The sequence below is a fragment of the Gambusia affinis genome, linkage group LG22 (genome assembly GCF_019740435.1).
Source record: "Gambusia affinis linkage group LG22, SWU_Gaff_1.0, whole genome shotgun sequence".
Taxonomy (NCBI): Eukaryota; Metazoa; Chordata; class Actinopteri; order Cyprinodontiformes; family Poeciliidae; genus Gambusia; species Gambusia affinis.
The window spans coordinates 13,902,706-13,927,795 of record NC_057889.1 but is presented as its reverse complement, the minus strand read 5'-3'; the positions used below and the strand labels follow the sequence as shown (position 1 = coordinate 13,927,795).

The 25,090-nt window shown below is 36.5% G+C and overlaps 1 protein-coding gene across 3 annotated transcripts; it reads right to left on the bottom strand.

Annotated features, from left to right (window-relative positions):
* Positions 1-1,297: 1,297 nt before the first annotated feature.
* Positions 1,298-15,849, bottom strand: LOC122825174 (triadin-like). 3 transcript variants are annotated; one of them, XM_044106338.1, is made up of 6 exons: positions 15,397-15,849; positions 9,172-9,372; positions 3,652-3,675; positions 3,317-3,364; positions 2,011-2,172; positions 1,298-1,485 (listed from the first exon to the last, which is right to left on the bottom strand). In XM_044106338.1, exons 2-6 carry the CDS (start codon positions 9,347-9,349, stop codon positions 1,463-1,465), a joined length of 435 nt encoding a protein of 144 aa, XP_043962273.1. In that variant the 5' UTR covers positions 9,350-9,372; positions 15,397-15,849; the 3' UTR covers positions 1,298-1,462. The 3 variants fall into 3 exon arrangements, with proteins under 3 accessions (XP_043962273.1, XP_043962272.1, XP_043962274.1); XM_044106337.1 differs by lacking the exon at positions 3,652-3,675 and adding an exon at positions 6,748-6,789 and having other exon boundaries at positions 15,397-15,827; XM_044106339.1 differs by lacking the exon at positions 3,652-3,675 and having other exon boundaries at positions 15,397-15,832.
* Between the last annotated feature and the right edge of the window lie 9,241 nt (positions 15,850-25,090).

The window sequence follows — 25,090 nt, the reverse complement described above, 5'->3', positions numbered from 1 at the left end:
CAAATGCTGTCTAACATTAAGTTGCATCCTGGCCTCAACCATGCCAGGAACCGATCAATTTAAATGATCTCTTCCATTTCTGGTAAGAAGAGTGATAAAATATCCTAACAGAAGTTTGTTGATGGCTGCAAAAACAACAAGGTTTCTCTGGGCATTTATGCAAATGCTAGTGTTAATGATTAGTTTAAAATGTTACATTTTAAAAAGGTCACAATGGATGAAAACTTGCACACTCAGTTTCTGAAAACATTTTAAGATGACCTTCATACCAAAGGCAATGCACGTCGCTACTATATAATTGGAGAAGAAAATTTTTTACTACTCCTAAAATATAATATATATATATATATATATATATATAAAATGGAATGGGCAAAAGTGACTAATTAGAAAAGAAATAAAACTCTACACATAACAAGTGACAGAAAAATAAATTAGGGGGAAACCATCAGGCACAGTGTACCACAAAGAAGCAATAAAATATCAAACAGGAATTAAGTAGCATTTTTAACCTTCAGTGCTTATTGACTTCCAACTTCATATTTTTGTATTTTTCAGAGTGCTTAGTGCCATTTTCCTAGCATTTTTATGTTTCTGAGTCTGCAGGGATCCACTGTGAAGGACTGGCTCCGTTCCATCCAGACTTCCTCCTGTTAATGTTTATTTTTGTTTTCCTGTTGCCTCATAATTTGGCTAAAGTTGACATGAGAACAGTGTAGCCATAGGTCACGTTCTCCTCAAACCACCTGCTGTGAGGATAAATGGAAAGACTGGAGAGCGAAAGGGAAGAAGGGAGAGAGAGGTAAATATAGGTTACTGTTTTTTTAACATCACAGTGGCTAACGGCTTCTATATTTCTACAACAAAAAGCCCTGAAGGGCCATAAATTATGTCCAAGTGTTTAAGTAGCAACACAAAAAAACTGCGTCTCAGTTTTTCCAACCAAGTAAGCAACTGCAATTTCAAAAGAATATATTTTTGTTGACAATTTAAGACTTATGAATTTGTTTTTTAGCTACATAAATGTGACTTGAATACAATTAAGAAGCTCTTGTACTGTTCAAAACATTTATTCTTTGTATATTTGCAAATGGAGGTGGCGTGGACTAAAAGTGAAAAAATGAAACTGTCAAAACTTAGCAGCAGGCTTTTTTGATAAATTACAAAGCAGTTTGTCGTGAACCTTACTGCAAAAAGAACAAACTCTTCTGTATCTTAATTTTTTAGCAAGGATACTGACCCAAACCTACTACTAACATCATGTGAGTCTCTTCCAGGAAAGAAATCAAAGACAATATTTTAAAGTAATATTCTTTTAATGATCAGGTGACAGCTAAGGATAGTCAGAAAATACAATTTCTGATGCTATGATGTGTCTGATTCTCCTCCAACTCCTTCCAGTTCCTCACATCTCCCTCTTTGGATGCTTATCGTTGCTCAGTGCTTTCCCACCTCCTCTCCCTCAGAGTTCTTCTGAACCGAAAGCTGCAAAACAGTGAGAGAAAAAACTTAAATAATGTATGTAATGAAATCCGTCCAGCGATTTAAATTCTCGCAAATATAGTTCTTTAAATGCAAAAAAAAAAAAAGAAACCCCGCTAGGAATAACTCAAAAGCTGAATGCATAAATTGATTCATGTTCTTTTTTTCTGTTCTGTTCATTGGCCTTGAACATATCCACCTTTAAATGAAGTTTTCCTTCTGCCTGTTATAATTAACCAGTAATTCTGCTATGTGCCAGCAGTTAATTGCTATAATATTTTTTTGAAGAATTAAACCTGATAGTTTAATGTTAATCTTGAATAAGGATGTTTACGGAGTACTTTCACCGTGTTATAATGAGATATAACCTCTATATTTATCTTCATTCCAGCTCCTGATATGTAATTATGAGGGTGAAAATGCATGAGCTTAATAAATTATCAAATGGAATGATAAAAAAAGACCATTAATTTTTAGTAAGCCTTATATTTTTGTGGTGGTGAATTAGTGTGAGGGATGTTTTCTTACATGTGAAGGTTTCAGTGAGCTGATGAATACCTTCCTCTTCCTCATCAGGTGCTACCAAACTTGCTGCGAAGGACCATATCATCTCCAGCCAGTCGTCGCTCTCCTGAGGCGTGATGTCGCTGTGAACTCCAGCAGGGCTTGGCTTTAGTGAACGAAGAGCAGCTGAAATGAAATGCAATTTAAGAGAAAGAGGATGAATAACTTTGAATGGCTAAAGGTGAACTTTGATCTTTAGCTAACCGTGCAATGAGGGTACCTTTATCTGAAGTGGATTTTTTTTAGCCTTTGTGTGAACTTTATGTGTGATTCACATCAGCTAGTGCTCATCAGCAATAAAAAATGTTTTCTAATAACAAGCAGCTTTTGTAGCTTTTTTTTTTTAAACCAAAACTTATGTGTGAACACAGTATGTTAACAATTTTTTTACATCTGTTCATTTTTCCATCACCTCCGCTCCTTATTATACTGTCCTACATTCAGGGACCTTTAAGGCTTTTCAGACACAACTAGTTTGCAACCAACCTTATGTTCAATTTCCTATCACAGTGCTACCAGTACCAAAATCCCGTCCTGCATTTAGATATTTTATCACTCTTGGGAAGAATTTCCAGTTAAGTATGGGATGATTTGGCATCTGTGCCAAGTTTGCGGTGGGGAAGAAAACATATTTAACAGGGAATTCTTCCCTAAAGTGAGGCATAAAAATAATGGACCGCCTCTCTTGACAGTAAAACAAACTTTTTGCATTTGAGCTGCAGTTAGAAAATTTCACAACTTCCTTCAATCTCTAAGCAACCACCCAATCTGGAGTTGTGTGCACTTTGTGCTGCATACTGATTGTGCATTTCAGCTGCTTTGTGAGGTACTCTTTGGTTTCATCCAGTGCAGTGGTAGAACAGGACAGAATATAAATCCCTTGTAGCGTTACGAAGCACCGTGTGTGTTGTGAAGTTGCAATCTTCTTGTCATGAGAACAGTCTACGTCTCCTCCTTAAAATCCTTCTCTCTTTACTACGTTCTTGATGTACTCCAGCAAAGAACATCCATGTTTAATGTCTCAGTGAAGGAAGCCCTAAGCAACCTCATAACTTAGTTCGTATTAAATTAAAACAATTTATTTGGAGTTTTAAAAAATATAATGAGTTAAGATCAAGATGCTGTTATATTCTGTAGACTTGACAATTGGTAAGCCACAATGTGACTGGGATCATGATAAAAGTCAGATGTGTGAAATTGACTTGTACTCTATAATGTTACCCAAGTCGAGTGTGGCACTAACAAATGAAGGGAGCGTGTTTCTTCTTACCTCGAGCCTTCAAGCCTCTCTTTGCGATGGCAGGAGGAGGAGGGAGCCCTGAGCAGGAGACGCGAGTTAAAGACAATCGAAACAACAGCATGGTGTGGAGAGAAAGCAAGAAACAAGTAGGCAAAAAAAAAAAAAAGAGAAAATGTACAGAAACACACAATATGCCCACAACATGTTTTATCAAAATGAGCGATTTTGTTGAGATTTGGAAAACAAGAAAACGTCACACATAACTTTTCAAACGTGCTCTTATATGTTGCGGAATGCATGCAGAATGATAACATTGCAGGAAAAAGCAACAACACGCATGCCAAAAATAATGTTAAGCATTTTACCTGGTCTTCTGTCTCTGACATTGTCTGTATAGATATAAGGCAATCTCTCACTGACATTTTCCATTACAGTACAACAAGCAACCAAAAAAATTTATAAATAAATTCCACCAGAAAACGATTGGTACACATGATGAATGATGACACCGTCTTGTTTTTATTTTAGTCTTCTGATATATGCTTTTTTTGAACAAACATTTTATTGAAAAAACTGTTTGTATAAAGGATAAAGAAAATTGGTTTAATCTGTCTTTTTGTCTGAGCATGCAAGATTCTCTGCCAATGTTTTCCACCACTGTCAGAATCAGAATACAAGATTAGAAAATGTGTTCAATAATTAGTAGTATTTCACCAATTTCAATCAAAAATTAGTGTTTATAGGTGAATTAACATGCACAGCAAGAGATAAGCAAATGTCATGGGAAAATGTTTCAAAAAACATAATTCAGGTTACATTTATAGTGTTGACTAAAGGTTTTAAATGTGTCACTGCAAATGATTTTAGAGGTTTTGTTTTAGATGTATCCAGTTGACAGAAATTACATAATTTCCAACTTTATTGGAAATCATATAACTTCCAATTAAGTTGGAAATTATATAAAAATAAATTCTTATGTTTTTCTAATCAGCAAACACACGATATGTAAGCACCACCAAGTGGACACAAAATAATCTAAGAGAACAGCTGAACAGAAACATGTTCCTTAAGACTGTGAGAGAGCGAGAGAAAGCAAGACTTCAATCGGGGAAAAAACCTGAAGGTAAAACAGTGTACAAGCAGCGTACATGTCCAAATCTGAGCCACCTTGACCTAAGAGATACACAATTTTTCACTACAGCAAAAGAAAAGGATGAAGGGATTTCTCAGCAGAATATTGATGTATTTTTTTTTTAAAAACAGACTGTAATGTTCTCCCTCAGAGATAAATCAAACAGAAAATCTCTTCTTAATTTATTTTATTCAAACAAGCTTTGCTGCTGTTATTGTTCTTCTGCTTATCATCTGACAAGTTGTCTTTGCCACTGTGGATAGATGGGACTGACACAAAAATCTTAGCTGCTGCTCAAAAGCATCTCTAGCGAACCCTACAGGCCCCCGGGGGGCAGGTCTGACAAATTTCACAGAGGCCTTGTGGTCAAGTGGAAATAAAACAAGGATATATATGTATATATTTATATTGTTATTAAATTTTCTTAAAGTGTAATCTGAATCAGTCAAAGTTTTTGAAAGGCAGGAGTTCGGAAACTGGCCTTCTGTACTCTACTTGGTGTATTTTGTAATATTTCCAAATGCAACTGTGAGAATATGAATTGTTATCTGTGTTAATTTAAGAGGCTGCATAGCGTGTGGCTGTTAGCACAATTCCTCCAGAGCAACAGGGTTTCTGGTTTAAGTCTTCCCATGCAGAGAACTGCAGTCCCTTCTCCTCATAAAACCACAATTTGATTGGCTCAATTTAATGTTTTTCTGTGTGTAACCAGTTGAAATGTTACGCCTAATGTATTTTCTAGGCTTGCTCCCTGATAATAATAATAAAAAAATGCAATTAGTGGTATGTGGAAGGTAAATTCTGCAATAATTACAGTCAAAAGCATTATTTTTATGTGTGAAAAATAAATTATTGTATTATTTAAGGAAGAAATTTTTACTGCAAAAAAATTACAGTTGTCATTAGCAACCATGGCTGGGTCCTAAAATGCTTTAATCTGTAAGTTAAACGCACAAATATCTTTCACTTGGTGCTTATATGTAAAAATAAACGTTTTTAAGCTGCTGACAGCTTAAAAAGCTGTAATCATGTAGCATTTCTGCAGCGCAGTTCTTTTCCATTTTTCTCTCAGGGACTAGTGAATTGGCAGATTCATCACTTGTGTCTGCGTGTTGTGATAATGTCGCCTCCAAAGTGCTAAATGCATTGTTTTAATTATCTCTGTGGATCTCTTTAATTTTCCCTCTGGCAGATGGAAGTTGCTTTCTGCCTGTTTCTCTCTCAGTGTGGGGGAGTTGCAAAGGCTAATGGAGCCTCATAAACAACTGATTAATGCTCTAACATTTCTTTGATTGGCACTCAACCCACAGGCAGCAAATCCTAAAATGGATGGACTTTCCTTTTGATAATTACCTTTTCTATGATATCATTTGGTCTCCGTTGCTTCCTTAAAGCGTGGGCACCTTCCTCTATTATCTTTCGAAATGTATTTCATCTCGCTTTGATGTCGATTTCCTCTGTGTTTTTTCTCTGTTATTCTTCCTACTCTGCAAAACCTCTTTCAGATTTTTGAAGTTTGCCAAGAATCGTGAGATTAAAAAGGTACAAACAAAAGAAAAGAAAAACAATACATTTTGCTCTGGCAGCTAAAAACTGTGAACAAACCAGAAGACAATGGAAATAAATGAAAGCAATTGGTTAAAAAAGTAATATGATATTAATTACACGACATAATTCATTTACAGGTGACAGATATTGAACTGACAATAGCTTGAAACAACTATATTTTGCTAATAACCAGTGAAAAAGTTTATTTTTCACTATTTCCAGTGATCTTGCTCAATGCCTTAAGGCTTCGTTTCTCTTCTTTTCCATTTCACTGACCTCAGTCAGTGTCTCCTCTAAATTACTTTCTTTTTTACGTAGTTTGTCAGTTTGTGTTTTCATCTTCTATATTTGCTGCTTTTACACTCAAATACATTTTATTCATCTCTTTATTATTTATTTATCTTATATATATATATATATATATATTTTTTTTTTTTCATTAATCAGGACCAGCTGTTGACACCTTTACCCATGCCTGAAGGTTTCAGATAAGGATTAGGGTTTGGTATAAGCAGATTTATGTTCATGCCTCACTTTGTATGAGGCTCCAACAATTATTCTGCAAGATTTTCAATGATTCATCTTAGCTTTTGTATAAAGACATCTCTCTATGTTGTCATATGCACCCACTGATGTTTTTACTGCCATGTTGTTGTTTTTTTGTTTTTTTTACAGTGCAGGAGATCACTGCATCCGACTTTTAAACTTTTGCATCCATGCATGCATGCGGCACTCTGCGGGCAGTTAGTGCAGTCAGACAGCGGTTTAGTTGTTGGTTTACCAGGTGATAAACACACGGGGTCGTCACAGTATGATGTGTAGCCTTGGTGTGATGGGATGGCATGAGGATGAGGAGGGAGTGATTGGGTGGAGGGTCAAAGAAAAAGGAAAGTGAAGACAAGAGTTAAAGATGGGTTTGTTGAGTGTGGGGGACAGGAGCATCCTTCCACTGAAGGATTGTCCAGGTACATGAACAGGTGCAGTGGCGGGATGGAGAAATCTATGCAGCAGAAGATTTGCCGCATCATTTCTCTCTTGTTGCTATGTGAACGTCAAAGGGATTCTAATAAAGATGCTCTTTAAATATTTTGGGGAAAGAAAAAACATAGATTGTTGCTGCCTGTTTCTCATAGATCTGAACATAGATCAGCTATTTAACTTCGCAAAGCTTATTAATAAGCTGTAAATACTTGGAGATAGCTTGCAAGGTCCATCATGGAGATAAAAACACAGACGGAACACTTCGTATCGTTAATGTGTTTAGTTTTTTTTTTTTTACAAATGAAAAGGGAAAACTAAAGAGCGATGTGATCACTGATAAAATATAATATGGCCATGTGGTGGTAAAGTGCAATAAAGGAGAGTGAGCGTATATTTCTCAAAACACTAATGTTTTCTTGTCTCTAATTATTTCATCTTCTGATGTTTAGCACCCCTGAGGCGTTATAAATATAGCCAGAAGGATCCACTGACTGTGTAAAAATAGCCACACTGTGGGTTCTCACATAAACTCAAATGCAAAGTTTTTCAGTGAAAAATTGTCTGGACTGAAAAAGGAATTTCTCAAACTTGATAAAGCAAAATAAAAAATATCACTTATTTATATATGTATAAGTACCTTTGAGCACGATCGTATATCTGGTGCTTAAAATGTCTTTTTAACAATTTAAGGTGCTTTATAAACTTATTAACCTGTTCAACTTGTTCACATTATGGCAGCTAACAAACACAGACACCGATGTATGGATTTTATGTGATGGTCAAAAAAGTTGCACACAATTATGAAATGGAAGGCAAATTCAGAGAACTGTAATGAATAATTTCTAGATTGGATTCATGCTGCACCTACATCCAAAACGTTTTGAGGTCATCTTTCTACGAGCTTTGCATAGAGACTGAGGAGTTTTGTCCATTTTTAATTTGTTGAATAGTTCAAACGTATTCAGTTTCATTAGAGAGTGTCGGTAAAAATCCATTTTCAAGTCTTGCTGCAGAAATCTAAAACATCTCTCCCAAAACTCCGACTTGCCATTTTTCTCCACTGTAAAAAAAAAAAAAATTCCCTTCCCCATCACAACTACAGACTGCTTTGTCTTGGTCAGTCACATAAAAATCCAACAAAATGTGTAATAATGGAAAAGGGCGATTTATTTATTAGATTTGTACTCATCACTGGAGCCTCATCATGGAGCCAGACGCTCTCATAAATGAGGACATAAAAAGAAGAGATCCTAATTGTTACATTCGCTTCAATCTTTCACCAGCATAGCTGCAAGCTCGCTGAAATTCATTTACCCGTTATCTCCTGGCAATGAAGTAATTAAAGCGTGATCACAGAAAACCAAATGTGATCACTCAGTACAATTAAGTTGTAAAAGGAAGACAAGATATGTGAGGGGGAAAAAAAAAAATCTTCTAGTTTCTGCACCAGAAAATTGTGTCGACTGTGTTATTAAACAAATCGCGTAACTTTAAGCTCTTTGCCCTAATCATAAAGTGTGGTTATGGTTTTAAAACACATCCTAGCAGCGGGTGGTACCCTTTGAATCACTTCTACAAGTGTGTGAGTCAGCTCTTTAAAGGGGGGGGGGGGATGTGGATGTGGCTTAGCGTACAAAGAGCTACTGCGCTGCTGTATTAATTGCAAAAAAGAGGACACTAATTAAAGTTAACTTGGAGCTGAAGGTGTGTGGGAGAAAAAAAAACAGGAAAAAGAGTCATTTTCAAAGTATCTCCTTGAAATGAAGGGGGAAACACCTTTCATTCTGCTGCTTTAACACCTTAACTTGTAGTATCCCATCCATGGGACAAATCTAGTTTGTTTGAACACTCTGCCTGTTTTGCCGCCATTTAAGGGGTTAACCAGCTACAGTTGAAGAAGTGCAGATGTTAAAGTTGATGAGTTTAATAAAATAGGTGGGGGGGAGAGGGGGTGAAAATGACGACCATCACGACAGCACGTCCACTTTTGAAGCCGTCTTCAAAAATGTCTCACGGGTTTATCGGTGAAGAATGAATGTATGACTGCAATGCAAAAAATACATCAAGGGTGAGAAGGTGAAAGTTGTCATTAGGTGGAAAGAAAAAAATAAATAAAACCACATTATAATCCCACTTAGATGGCATTATAACAATTATTAAAAAGAATTGAACATAAAGTATATTGCATGAGATTGCTGGGTGTTTGAAAATACATAATTGCTACCTGCTAGGGTCTTGTAATCAAGCAGATCAAACAGTACGATGGCCACACCTGACCACGTGAGGACCAGGGCCATGACCAGCAGCCAGGCCATGGGCGAACTGAAGGTTAAAATGATGTCATCCAAAAACGTCCTCTGATTGGACCGGGACGGCGGGCCAGTCTCTCCACCGCTGGTCATTGTTGAAAGGAGCTGGAGACAGACTGAGAAAAAAAACAAACTGTCATTTTACACAAAGTCATAATGTTTATTACAAGTTTATATAAAGCTGAAACCAGAGATTAAGGTGATGATGTCAGCAACACTGGAGTTAAATTAGGAATCAAAAGTCATTTAAGGTCAAACACACTGCTTTACTGTGCTACAGCAGCTAGGTTTTGTCTTAAATAATACCAGACAATCAGCTATAATGTTGTGTTGCTTTTTTTTTTTACTGCGATTGGAAATCTGGTGAAAAGTGTCACACACACATTTTGCCAGCTTTTTCAATCCAGCCTTAATCAAAATGGATGTCTTACTCCTGTTAGTTTATCTAGAGTTTATCTACAGAAACTTCTACAAGTTTATAAATTAAAGATTGCTTATTCTTATTCCTTAGAGAAACTGTGAAATTGTGAAGTACTTTTGTTGTTACTTAGTCTTATTTTTGCTTTTCTTCTGTTTTTTGTGTTTTGTTTGTATTTCCTTTAATCCATGTAAAGCAATTGAAATGCCTTGTTGCTGAAAATGTGCTATATAGATAGATTTACCTTGTGTTACCCCTCGATTTTATAAAGATTGCATATTGCTGCTCAAGCTATTTTAGTATAGTCAACATTAAAATGTAAACGACAGTTTGACGATGGTCCAAGACACAAGACGCATTACTTAAGACAAATAATTTTTTTTAAACATCTTTCGGTATTGCTGAATCATAAGCAAACTGTATCATGTAGTGCTGGGATTGTCCCACAATGAATTCATGTCAGCGAAGCCAAAACTATGCAACTTCAGTCTGTGCAAACTGAATTCCAAACTGCATGATTAACAAGCCAACATGCAGGAGGTGTTTGTTCACGCAGATGATGGTGACTCATTAGAATATGTTCGGTTTATCCACGTAAGTGTGCGCGATATGAGGAGGCACGATGATTCAGAGTGAGAAAATAATGAGAGGGGAGACAGATTACATCAACAGCGTGAGATGAATTACTTCTCCAAAGAAACTTTTCATCATCCTGTGGTAGAGAGGGATGAGCTCTGATAACGCGATTATGTGCAAGTGTTGAGCTGTTTCACTTAGTTTATTTTTCTGTTTCCTTGTTTGACTCTCGTAGTCCACATCCATCGTTACAAAGAGGTAATTGCTTTTTTGTCACATGCACAAGGGGCTTCTCTCTGAAGGTCCAGCCGAAGTGTTCATTACGCCTGTCCCATTTAGAAAATCGGGAGACGATTCTGCGTAAGTGGAGAAAATGTTCCTGCCGATAGACATGCGTTAAGGGAAAATTCAAGCCAATTTATGCCTGCAGTCTGTGTCTGACTGGGTAAATTAGCTACATTGTGGTATATTCTACATCTTCCACCTTTGATTGGAAAGAAAAGATTAGTTTAACTGCTCTTACTACAAGTTTATGCACAAGAAAGAAGACCACTTTTAGAGAAAGATGATAAAAACACCGTTCTGGTGACATCTAGCAAAAAAATCTCTATGTACTACATAATTATTTAGAGATAATATCCAGTGATGCATATCCTGAATTTCCCCTCTGTGGGACAATAAGGGCTTTCTCTACTCTATTCTTTTTCAAGATAATAAACACAACATGTTTGCCACGCGTTCTGGTTTTAACGTCACGGTTCGGTACGTTTTTGGAGCACTTCACACGAGAAAAATAAATGAAAATATATATAGTATATGTTAACTTCGGTCAGCAGAAAAAGAAAAAAAAAATCAATTTCTTAAACTTATTTGAATGTTTTAAAACGTAAAAATTCATAAATAAATAAATAAATAAATAAATAAATAAATAAATAAATAAATAAATAAATAAAAATGAAGAGCTGAGTGGGGAATTAGCATTCTTAGAATAAAGCAGCATAAGCAGGCAGAGCCAACGAACACATGTGGACAGAAGGACAGATTAATGTGACAGTCTAAAAATTGTCGATGTTGAGAAGAAAACATGTTTAAAAAATGTTGGAGGTATTTAGAAAACCTGAATGCAGCTGGCTTTGTCCACTGGTCTCTAGGAATCCTCTCATCAGAGGTCAGCCTTTGCTCCTTTGCTTGCAGACCTGCTGTCACCTGGAACCACGTCCTCCCTATCGGTGGGCTGCATAAAAGCTTCAGTGATCCAGGGGGATATCCCTTCCTCCTGGGCATTTCTGTGATGTGGTTGACTCTAATATAGAAATTTAGTGTTTTATTCAGATAGGACTTGATTTCGTCTTCGAGTCAGAAGGAGTGCATTCCTCTGTTTCTTTGGCCTTGGGAATCTTGATGTTTTCTTCTTTATTTGTACTTCCCTTCTGTTTGTAAAGCCTCGTGCCAGTACTAAAATAAATAACTGAGATGCTAAGTTGAGTTTTTGTTTTTTTAAGTTAATGGCTTCACTTGTGTTACCCTGGACTCTATCTATAGGTTGTAAGTTAAATGGGCGCTCATTTGAGATATTTTTGTTGAACAAGGCAATGTTTACCAAGATTGAATTTTGGGTTTGTTTTATTATCTTTAGTGAAAACTGTGCTGGATTAAGCAGCTGTTAACAGACCGTGACATGTTTTCTGAAGCATTTTGGTCCAAGTCTGACATTATTCTTCAAAAATGAAATTCTGCTGTATAGGAATCACCACAGATCCGGCAAAGTGGATATAGCAACTGAATAAAGTATAAAGAGATTCAACTTTATACATCTATGCCAGAACGACTCTAAAGTTCAGCAAAACATGATCCATAGCAACGTGAATGCAAAGGCTGATAGTGTTGACGTTTTTATTTGATTGATTTCCTCACGTGTCTTTGTCTCATAAACTTTTTATTCTACATTTACTACCTTAATTAGTTATGTCATACTTGGATCATGTTCAGTGCTTATACTTGGGGAACTGTTTCTGTGGACCCATTGTAAGTCTGTCTGCTTGGTAGTCTTTTCTTGGTGGGGGATGCTGCACAGTTTAAAATCAGACTTATCCAAATGGATACATTTATCTTTATAACTGACTTCCATGCCTTTTTTTTTTTTTTGCCAAAGTATCTCACTCATGGTTCTCTGGTTTTCCCACAGTCATAATGAACACAAGGAAATATCACTAAAGTTCAAATGTCAAAAAAACAAACAAAAAAAAAACATGGATGAAAGCACAAACACTTGTATTTTCAGCTCATTAGCGATTCTCAGCAACACTCTGCCATGTAAACTAATGTACTGTGCGATAAAGGAAGCTCCTTGGTTGAGCGTATTATTTTATTCAGATGGGGAAACTCTTTGTGAAGTGATTTGGTTTTGTAGCAAAGTCTGGCCAGTAGTTTTAAGATATATCTGTTGCTCACAATGTGGAGAACTGAGGTGCTTTGATTTTGTGGTTGACCTTTCCATTGCTCCGTTCATTTAACGAACTGCAAAATCAATTTAGCATAGCTTTACTCCTACACACTGATATACATTTCTGCATGCGTCTGAGTGAAGAGGGTCAAACACTGGTGTGTGTAAAAAAAAAAAAAAAAGCCCCACTGGGATGGGTAAGACATTGCTGGAAGTAACTTTGCATGTTATCAAAGGATCTCCATCGATCAAAGGAAGTGCTGACAGATTGAGCATTGTTACAATGATTGAAGACTGGAGTGTCATCAACGTGTCTTGCAGCAGACTGAACACAATGCTGCATTTTGCGAGTCGCCTTGTGTGCAGTGTATCATTTTCCCCTATCAGATCAAAATCCATGCCAAAGTCTGCAGCTATTTTCTCTTTCAAATGCGTCTGTCCTCTTCGCAAATGACCCGGCCCACCTGTTGTTTCTGCTACATGCTGGCCTGATCTTCACACACGCTCATGGACACCAACTGTTGTTGCCTTGCTCGCGCCACGGGAGGGAACAGAATTAGAACAATGTGGGTGCAGTCTAGTTTCTGGCATTTGAGGGCAAATGAAAGGCAAGAAAAACTCTCGACAATGTGACTGACTGAGCAATGTTCGAGTGTGTAGAACAAAATCCACAGCTATCTGTTCCTCTTTTAAAGAAGCGCAAAGCGTCTTGGAATAATAAACTCATTGTTCACTGGTGCAGTTTAGTCACCTGACTGCAAAACAAATTAGAATTTGAGTGAATCTATTTGTTATTCGTACATTCAGTAATTATTTTGTTGTTCCTCTCCAAAATCACTAACACCACCTTTGCTGGCATCCCTAACAATCCTTACAAAAAAAGTGAGGCTATTTTAACTTTTGTTTTTTTTCCTTGAAAGAAGGACCCTTGATTTTCTCAGCATATCTAATTGTGATGTGAGCTAAATAAATCTATTCCATTTAAAGATTAGATTTTTTTAATCTATAGTTTTTAATTTGAGGTTCTGCTACCGCAACAAACAGATACATTTATTTTCAATCAACATTTTACACAGCTCTTTCATTGGTGCTGATAAATGTACAGGGTCATCCAGTGAACGAGAAACTTTTTAATCAAATAACGTTTAATTAACTGAGTATTAACCAATGGGATAACTCATATGTTTAGTTTTTACTGAAGTTACATTTTGGGTTCTTTTCTTCTTTCATTTTGTTGGACAAGTTCTCCTGAAGGAAAACCAGAGAATACGCAATTACCAAGTCGAATCATTGTCATCTTTGCACAGAACCTGTGTGCAATGATCACTCAAGCCTGGTAACGTGGCTTTTTCTCCTGTGACACATAAAGCCGCTAAAGGAAGAGCGTAAACACTCCTAACACTGTACGTTTGAGAGGATGCAGTCAATATTCACAAACAATTAAAGATGCTATTTTGAAACTACATTTTAAAATCATTTAATGTTGCAGGGAAATAAGTTAAAAAGGAAAAGAAAAGGAAAAAAAAAACTGTTAATGATTTAGCATCAAAGTAGGATATTTATAAAAAACTGCAATTTCCAGCCTGGATTTCACAGTCCCCTATGAATACCAAGACACTTCCAAGAGATCTCAAGTTGTTAAAAGGAAAGAGGAAAAAAATGTGCTACATAGACATTTACTGTTTGAAGTTCTTTAGAAATACAAAATACTTTGAACTCCTCAAGTTGTAGAAATAGAACATGTTGCTTCCTTTTTATGGGGTCATGAGCTAAAAGAGTTGGAAAGCGCTGGCGGAGAAGAAGCAAAACAGAATAAAGGCTGAATATTGTCTGGTATTGAATTATAGAAATGGGTGAAATTTATCAGAGACTGTCATCACCTCAATGAAAAAGAAGACCGACTGAAAAATCCTCCGATAAAAGGATCTGAAATGTGAGTCAGCGCCCATCTGACTTGAAGCTTCATCTCAGAGAGGTCAGGACAATTTAATCCATCTGCCTTTCTAACGTCACCAGTACACAAAATGGCAAACTCTGGTTTTGAACGTGTTCTCACTACATATGTGTATCAGAATTAACATAGCAGTAAATAAAACAGGGGAAGGTGGTTATGAGGAATGCAGAGGACTGAACAATCCAAATGGAGCAGACAAAAAACCCCAACAAAAAAATAAACTAATAAGGTTGCTAATCAGGTCACAAGTTAATGGTAACTATGGCCAGGTCTGTTAGCTTTTCTTCATTACTAAATGAAATATTTGTATGTATTCAGATTATCCAAATCTATTACTGAAGTATGTTTAACGGCATAATAAAACATCAAAACAGAAGAAATCTTTGAGCGGGTAAGTACTTGTTTGAAGCATTATAGTAGTGTAGATGGATACATATTTCATGAATGAAAATAAAAGAAACCACATCTATTTCATTATGATTTTAATTTAAAATACTTAATTATCTGAATGACAAGTGAAAGATGAAAAAATTGTAGAAGTATTTTTAGAATCATATTCTTCACTTCAAGCCCTAACAAAAGGTCGAACTTGAGTCATAATACTTGGTTTAACATGCAGCTATTCCTTCATGCATACTTTAAAAAAAATAATTGTACAGAATAACTTAGAATGCCCTCAACTTTCACACAAATCAAAAATGATTACAGCAAATATCAGGCAGGGCTAAATCATTTCATGAGTATCTTACTTTTTGAGTTTGACGAATGTTCGCAGGCAACTTTTGGTCCTCAGAAATCCTGGGAAAGACTGCGTTGCCAGGGAAACCAGCATGTAACTCCTTCCTAAAATCACTTTCTGTCTCAGTTGATTGAAAGAAAGGCAACGTTCAAATCCGGCAGCAATAAGCCTGCAACAGTTGTGCTGAGCTGGATCACAGCAGGTCTAATAATACACTGAAAAGGCCCCCCAGCATGAGAAAATGAAAGATCCCTTAAAATAATGTTGCTTTACTCCCTGTTGTGGAGTGTATCTCTTGACTCTTGCGGCTTAAATCCAAGAAATTAAGTCAAAGGTTCAGAAATTTAATGGAATCCTGAGGACAGGCAGAAGTTTTGGATGAATAGAAAGGAGCAGAGAGAGGGAGGTCAACCCTCTGAGAGTCACCCCGCCCCTCTGAGGGTCCAAAATAGTCAATGAGACAGGAGAACAGCGGGGCTTGAGAAGGAAAACATTCTGGTTTATCAACTTCAAATCTTATTAAAGACAGCAGTTCACATGTTGAAATCATTTATTTTATTCATGTAACTGCATGTTTAACATAATTTAGCAGCATTACTCTTTTGACTGTTCCCTCCAAAATAACAAATGCATTAGTTGTCTCTTCCTGCTCGCTGGATTGTTATAATCTAAATGGTGGCAAGACTTTACTCTACACTGCTCTAACTACAAGAAAGTAATTTAAACCAGGAAATCTCTCCTATATTTTATCCAGGGAAGGTCTCTTAAGAACTCAGGCTGGTCAAGCAGAGGTCAATCTGAGGACGAAATAAGTGAATAAATATTCTGCCAAGCCCCACGTGAGTTTCTAAGCCTTGTCAGAAGCTGTTTCCGAGGCCCATTTGAAATTACGCTGTGTGTGTCCATGTGTAAGAGCTGTGGGAGGGAGTAACCTGACCCCCAGCCTTGCCCTGGGAGCCTGCACTGCCGAGGCTATAATTAGAGACGCAGACAGCAGCTGGTGTTAACATTGGGCTGGACTGCTTTAGATGTAGGGCGCATGGAGGCACAGGAACGCTTGCCAGCACCAAACCAACACAACCTGTGTTTGCTCTGAGGTGAAACCACACACCTTTAAAAGACGGAGAGGGACGCCGCCCGAAAATTCTGCTCAGATGATTGGCTGAACTTTGAACTACAGAGAACCAGGAATAGGTTTAAGCTAGAAAACGTATAAAAAGTTACTGTGTCTCATGAAAAGAGACATTTTATTATTAGTTTTGTTTGCATTCCAGGATGTGATAAAGAAATATCCTAATAGTATGTTTTTTGATTAGGAAGTTTTGTTTTCTTTAGAAGGTATCATCTTCATTATGATTAATCATTTCTTAATTATCCAGTCACATATTTTTTTCCTACATGGATGAATCCATAGATTCTTCTTATATAGTTATAAATTTCACCAAGGGCAACAATATGATATAAATGTGAAGCGTTTTCTCCATAGTGGGAAGCTAAATCAAAACCTGGTTCTTAAATTCCCATCCTGTAATCATTGCAGCTTTAGCCAGGTACATTTATGAGACAATAATTACTTTTTCAATTAGTTAGATGGCATCACTGCTTATAAAACTATAGATAAACTTGATATGACACTGATTGGGAATTACTTTGTTTTATTAATAGCTATAGTGTGAAATCCATCGTGTTTCTCTACTCATTTGTCTGAAGTAAATAACTGTCAGGATCTTTTTTCTTTTTTTTCTGGGCTTGTAGTTTGTTCATTTGTTATCTCTGTCTGCCTTAGTTATTTTTATTTTGTTAAGATCAACCTCGTGTCTGTTGCACTTTAGAACAGTCCACTCTTAGTTATTTTGTGTGTTTGCCATTTATTTCATGTCTTGTTGGCATTATTCCTCCTTGCTCACCTGCGTCATCTCTCTCTCTCTCTCTCTTTCTTATTTAATTTTTCAGTAACCTTTCAAAATCTGTTTGCCGCCTCCGCCTGTTTGGGGATACATATCTACAATGCTGATTATTAAAATGCAATAAAATGACAAATGCACTTTCTAATTTCTAATAATATTTGAACATGTCACAGAAATTGCACAGGGATTCCTTAAACTTTCTTAAACTTACTCTAATCAAGTGTACTTTCTGAACAAAGTACAAAGTGTACTTTCTGAACACTGTACCTGCTCCCTTTAGTAACATAAAGGGAGCAGGTACAGTACATGCAGGTAATTTAAGACAGCCGTATTTTCCTCTGTATGAATCAGGATCTGACATGAAACTACTAGGTGTTTATTCATATATATATATATATATATATATATATATATATATATATATATATATATATATATATATATATATTCAGTCAATCAATCCAGACGATCACATTCAAATATGACAGATAATCCAGTTTCTATTTAGGGAGAGTTTTATTCTTCTCAGTGACTGGTACAGGAGAGAAGACTGATGTTTTATCCAACCACACGTCAGCCTTCTCTGCACCTCGGCTTGTAAGCAAGGACAATTTCACACCTCAGGCAGCTACAAGATGCAGCTGGATATGATGTGACCAAGAAGTTGCTATAGCGCCTCCAGGTGAACCTTCGACACTCATGTTTGGAAATTCAGACCTTTTGATGTTTGCCAGACAGGCAGATAATCCAGCTTGTTCTACATAAATGATGTGAGGATGACACCCCGAGGAGGATAAGACTTTGGATTTGACTGTGGAGACTGCAGGGCGGATAGCACACACACTTTTTAAGACATGGATGCAGCCTCTGGATTCCTGCGTTCAGCAACAACAACAAAAATAACCAGACAAATATAACCAAATACAGGAAGTAGGAATAACATGTGAACAGATCATTATGATGACCATTTTTGTTAAAGAATAAGGAAAAATATCTATTTTTTTAATTGTCTGTTCTTCACAATGAAACATAACACTGCTGGGAAGGGGTTGTAAACTTTATTCAATCTCTCACAGACAACAAATCAGAAGAGAACGTCAGAGTGCTGTAACCTACAAGTGAACTTTCTACAATTTTTACCATTTTTAACAAACTCATCCCTCAGGCTTTTTGGGTTGTTGAATGGCCAAATTCAGGGCAAACATGAGCGTGTTTGTGTTTAAAGAAATCAGACATTTTGCTTTGCTTACATGTCTTGAGCTTCAAAGTTACCTTTAAAGGTCAATATAAAGTCGGACTCTGCGGAACATAAGCACAGGACTTAGAAAAGTGTTCAATCTGAATGTTGCCTTTACGTTAAAAATGTTTCTAAAGCGGCCTAGAAAGTGAAAATGTTAGACTTGAAAGTGGAAACATCTAAAGAAATGTGAATATCATGAAAAAGCTAGAAATGTTTCGTCTCCCACATCAGAAAGTAAAATTTATTATATACAGCCGATAGTTAATGTAATTTTGATGATTGTTGTTTACATTAAAAGAAAGCCCACACTTCAATGTTCCAGAGTCCACAAATTGCTTTATCGGCTGTATCTGACATGAAAGGACTTAGAGAATTAAAATGCTTGTATCTTCACTGTGCAGTGTGTTAGAGGTCTTAACCCAAAAACCTCATGGTGAACATGAGGGAGTTATTGGAGCAGATGTGAGGAACACTAAAGTCATTCATCATGTGTATGGTTCTCCATAACTCTCTCTGCACCCTCATTACTGCCTGACTTCTTCACCCTCCAACTTTCTTTCCTTTCTAGTCTTCGTTTCCCTCCACACTTTCTTCAGCTGCTAACTTTCTGTTCTCCCATCACCTTTTGGTCCCTTCCGCCTTCGCCTTTCTATTTGTGTTTTGTTCTTTAAACAAAAAACTTGTTCTCTTTACTTGTGTAATCCTTTACTGATTACTTTCATCTCTCTGCATACTTTTGCTCATCTGTCTTTGTCACTGTTTATCTACACTTTGCCTTGCCAGTCTATTCTTCGCACTCTCCGTTCAAGAAAACACACACGCCCAACACTTCTTATTAAATTAGTAATAATGTCACCATGGTTCCTCCCAGGAGGCGAGTGTTACTGACTTCATTATGCAAATGCAAACCAGCCCAAAGCTATACCACTGATGGGGTAGGACACACATACACAAACTGTTTGTAGGGCAAGTGAGCTGGCCAGGAATAATTTCTTGCTGCTTTTGATAATTATGTCAACCAGTGAAGTTGATGTGTGTATTAACATGAAAATCTGCTAAGCCCAAAAGTCCTGCGGCTTGTGTTGTCTCTCTTTTCATGCGACAATGAGTCAGAATAGAATGGAATCAACGAGAGAAGTCAATAAAAGCACTTAATTCTATTTATATATCAAATATCACATCAATACAATAAAAAAGCATCACTTGTATTTCTTAAATGTGAAGTTTACACACATTGAATCAAAAGACTTTCTCTCAGCCTGAAGTTAAACCAGACCAAAGTTCTCTTGTTTTACATCAGTTAGAATCAACCAAATTATTTCTAATTGGAAAATTTCACAAAGAGAACAAGATTAAGAGATTTATAGGTTAGCTGAGACATTGTCGTTTTTAACAGTGAAACCTGTCCTGCACCGACACCGACTGAAATGCCACTCAGAGATGAGGAAGCCATTACATCAAAGAAAATAAAATGAAAATAATTTAAAAAAAAAGCCAGATCACAGTTTTCAAATACACACATGGAGAAAGATCTTCATTTTTGGAGACATATCCACTGATCTGAGGCTATAATGACCTTTAGCTTTGTATAAAAAACTCATCACAGGCTGTTCTGAGTTGGTAAGCTTCATAAAATAGATGCCATCATAAGGAAAGATGGCTGATATATGCAGCCATTAAATCTTTCTCACAAATGAGCATTTGAAAATGAACCCAACGCGTACAGCTTAATTGGTTATGAAGTGGATTGGAGAACAAAGTCAGTGTTTTGGTGTGGCCGACACAAAGTTCTCCTTTGTAGTGGGCAGATTTGAACAAGGCGGCCCAAAACTCTGACTCGTTCTATTCTGTTCTGAGGTTTTGATCCACTGATGAGTCACATTTTTGAGCCGTGTAACGCCATTGGTCGCTGCCATTACTAAAATTCCCAGTGATTTTGTAACACCCCAGGGGGATAAAAAATTCAAACGGATGTAAAAGCCAAAACGGACGTGTCCAACAAGCACCTGTTTTGCCAGAGAGCTTCTACGTCTTTTATAGTTTGGCCAGGAAGTTGAAACCCTCTCATCTCTGAGCGTGATCAGCTCATGCGAACTGCGGCTCTCTCTGCAGTTCTGGCACCGGCTGCAAAGAGTTGAGCCACTACGCTGTGCTTTGACACAAATTCACAGGCCGTCAAACATCCCGTGGTGTGTACAATACATGCATATCGGCCTGCGTATGCAAGCACACAGTTTCTGCCACACTATTGGCTTTGGTAAGGAGGACAGATGGACATACGGCAGAGAGCAGAGACAAGATGGAAATTAAAGTCACAGTTGACTAATTACAGCTTGACGTCTGACTTTATGTGGTGTTTATGTAGGCCGACTGAATAACATTCAGGAGATGTTGTGAGCTTTATCTGTGTAGATATGATATATTTTCTGTTTTATTATTGTAAAATAATATATTGTTAAAATATATATACAGTTTGGAGTAAGGGTTCTTGAGTCAAATAGTTTATTCCACTAATTTACTGAAGCTCAAGGAAGACTAGAAGTTATTTCTGCACTAAAACACCTCACAATTAAAAAAAAAATAAATAAATAAATAGGTCAAAGGAATTAAACATATTTTTGGCAGAATTTCTGACAAAGTATTAAAACTGGAATGAACTAAAACTGAAACTCAGCCGGATCTTTCACCTAATTAAAAAGAAATATATCTTAGACTGAGTAAGGGCTGTTCAAACTTTTAAAAATGATTTTATTTAAATCTACTCTTCGGCAAGCAAAAATGTTTGGGGAGATCCAATATTAGATTGTGCGGAAAAACAACAACAAATAAAGAAAACAGTCTTTCTTTGTAAAAATGCTTGGTTTAGTTACAGCAAGATGCAGATTATCATCAAAATTTGGAATAATTCACGTTAAAGCTGTACACACAGAAGACAAAGATGATACCTAATAATATCTGAGTGGGAAACTTGCAACTGTTTTGTGATTAAAGCACACATTTTCTAACATCTGGAACCGTTATTCCTAAATGGTTTGCTCCCATCCTGAAATTTTCATGAAAGGCATTTTTTATTATTTTGAGACAATTCAAAAATGTATTCTGAGCATTACAGCGTGACATAGATATGTTTCACTGTTTTGCTGTTCAAAAATCAATCCGTCGTAAAATTTTAAAATCAATATGAACACTGTTAGACTTTTTATTGTAATTTTACAGTACCTTACTGGCAACACTGTTGCCAGTAAGTTACTGTAATTGCCATTCTACAGTATCTTGCTGGCAACAGTGTTGCCAGTAAGTTACTGTAGTTGCCATTCTACAGTAACTTACTGGCAACAGTGTTGCCTGTAAGTTACTGTAATTGCCATTCTACAGTAACTTACTGGCAACTTACTGGCAACAGTGTTGCCAGTAAGTTACTGTAATTGCCATTCTACAGTAACTTACTGGCAACTTACTGGCAACAGTGTTGCCAGTAAGTTACTATGATACCATTCTACAGTAACTTACTGGCAACAGTGTTGCCTGTAAGTTACTGTAATTGACATTCTACAGTACCTTTACTGTCATGATATTTCACAGTTAATTTTTACTGTGAGTGTGATTTGCAGTTATAACTGCTTTACTGTAAATGTAGTTTATAGCATAAAACTGTAAATGTATTTTATAGTAAAGCTGGTCTACTGTAAACTTGTTTCACAACATAATGTCAGTTTTACTGTAAATTAAAGTTTACATTTTTTAATACAAGAATATTTTGCCATAAACCGAAAAATTTCATAAAAAGAAATTTTAGTCCAAGTACTGTGAATAAAAACAGGTATTTATTTTCAGCAGATTTGTTGAAATAAAATCCATTTATATATTCACAATGTCATAAAGAACAATGTCACAATACAATATAATGTGCTATAAAACAACAAAACCATAGAACACACTACAGGTCATGTCAATATTTTTTATGGCACATGTATGTAGCAACATGAACGTGTGCATCAAGTACCAGCCATAAACTATTAAAAGACTGACTTTAAAAAAATATATAGAATATACTTAACTTCATTTGAATATGAACTGTATTTCATTCAATATGGACACTTGAATGCATCTGGATCCAATAACAGTAACAATCTTTACATAACCTTTTCTATTTGTTCCACACTGTACAACAAAAGAACAACTAAAAAAACTGGGCACTACAAATTTTATGTACCATATCAGGTATGCACCAACATGAACACGTATATCATTCAAATGGTGAACAGTCAAAAACCAGCAGAGGCTGCATTGTCAGAAAACAGTTAACAGAAGCTTAAATGTGCTCTGTTACACAATACATCACAAAAACAGTGCAAGTGTGATAATGTACTGTATGGTAGGCATTCATATCAATAAATATTGTTATATCAGATGCATTTCCTACATCAGAAGAACTTTTATTCCATTCGTCAAACAAAATCAGTGAGATCCATCTTGTGGAAGCTGAACTGTAAAGAATAAGACGATGTGGGAAGTCATGAGATGGTCAGGAAGTTATCTACATTTTCAAATCGACAGGAAGGCTGACAAATTAAGCCGAAGTGACAATGTCCAAATGCATAAAACCATTGGTATAAAGCAGCATTAAGGTGATAAAAAAAAATCAATTGCAATGAAGTGATAATAGAAGCTGCATAAAGAATGAGCAGGACTGGCTTCACTTCAGGTTTTTGGATTGTTTATGGCAAAAGCAGTCAGTCAGTCTTCACTAATTCATACGATTGCGTACTGTATTGAGACCCTGCAAATGTCCCCAAGGAGACGATGAAATACAACATGTCATAACAATCTTTTTAGTCATTTTGTTGGTGGACAATAAGACAATAAAATAATAAACATTTGGTAAAATACTTACCTAGTTGGAAGTCCTCTATTCAAATTCAGCGAGTCGTTTGAGGAAGGTGGTGATCCGGGAGTTGACACTGACTACTTTCCTCTTGACTTCCCGTCTTGCGGCTTGTACTGACTTTGGCTGTGCATTTGGTACCAACATCTGGATTGATCCTCACAAAGAATCTTTTAACAGAAATAAAATATATTAATTGTATTTTTTTAAATGAAGACATACAATACAGCAATCAGCTATGGTTCTTCATCATCAGTCAAACTGTCATTAAATTTAATTCATAAATGGCTTGGTGTAGAGTACTTACCGTTGTATCATCTCCAGCGTGGTGGATGCTGACTCCTGATACTCCAGATTGAAGTCATAATATGACCCAAAAAGACAGCAAGGACGCTGGCAAAGTCATGTAGTTGCTCAGGTTCGAAAAATACCTTCTCCTCCATACTGACCATCCACCGGGTTGCAGACATCAAGCTATTTCCTAAAATAGACAAACCCTTGTCAGGCTAACGCTAGTGAGTAAAAGTACAGACTACCATAACTATTACATACATTGCTACAAAAAAATTATAGTGATAGAAAATATTCCTCTTACCAAGCATGATTACCCTTGGTGTTGTAGGTAAGGTCATTTCCATCTCAACAGACATCTTGGTGGAAGATACCTTTGAAACATAAAAGGAAAACTCTTAAATATGAATTACTGGTAGTAATTTATATTTAAAGGGCCAGTTCACCCAGATTACAACAGGTTTTTGAGAACCTCACCCCGGAGACTAGACTAGACTTTACCCCTACATCCTGCTACCACTCTGAAACAGCGGATGTGAATGACAGTTTGTGAGGCTAAATGCATTTTTGAAAGCATTACATTCCACAAATACAGTATCTGAATGGCTAAGTACAATATGGGTTAATGAAATGAAATGTTTGTGATTTGGGTGAATTGATACCTTTAACAAATTAATTGAACAATTCTGATTTAAAATGTGTGTTTTAAGTTAAGAGTCGATATAAAATTACATCAACCAAGATGAAGATTGAGTCCTCTTTTTCTTCGAAATGTTTTCTTTTTCTCTGACGGAAGTAGGACATTGCTCTATTCCACAACGAAACCGATAATTAGCTGTGTGTTGATGTTTCTTCACATGACTACAAAATTCTCTAAATTATGAAGTACAAATACTGCAGAATTTACACCTGTACATAATTGCACCTGTTAGTACTGACTTAACTTTAAATTTGCAAGAGCATGGTTTAAACAGGTGAACAGTCCTTATATGTAACCAGGCTTGGAAATTAACTTTTTTGTCCACCTGCCACTGTGGCTGAACCAACTCAAAAAATAACAGAAACCACTTGAATGTTTTCCACCTTTGTCCTCATTTACAGACTCTTATACACTATGTTGGAGATGTAATGGTACTTTAGCAGGCTAACTAGCTGTAGCAAGCTCAAAGTTATAGATTAGGTTAGCTGCTCCTCTACATTTCCAGACTATTTTGTGGCTTCAAATATGTTTGAAGAGCTGTCTTTTTACCTGTTGTCTTGTCTTTTCAAGAGTTGAAACTATGTTAGCACTCAGCAGGACAGAACTGCACAGCCACTTGGAGGGAAAAAGCTTGGGAGTTAAAAAAAAAGTCATCTGACAAAAAGAAAAAAAAAGAACAAG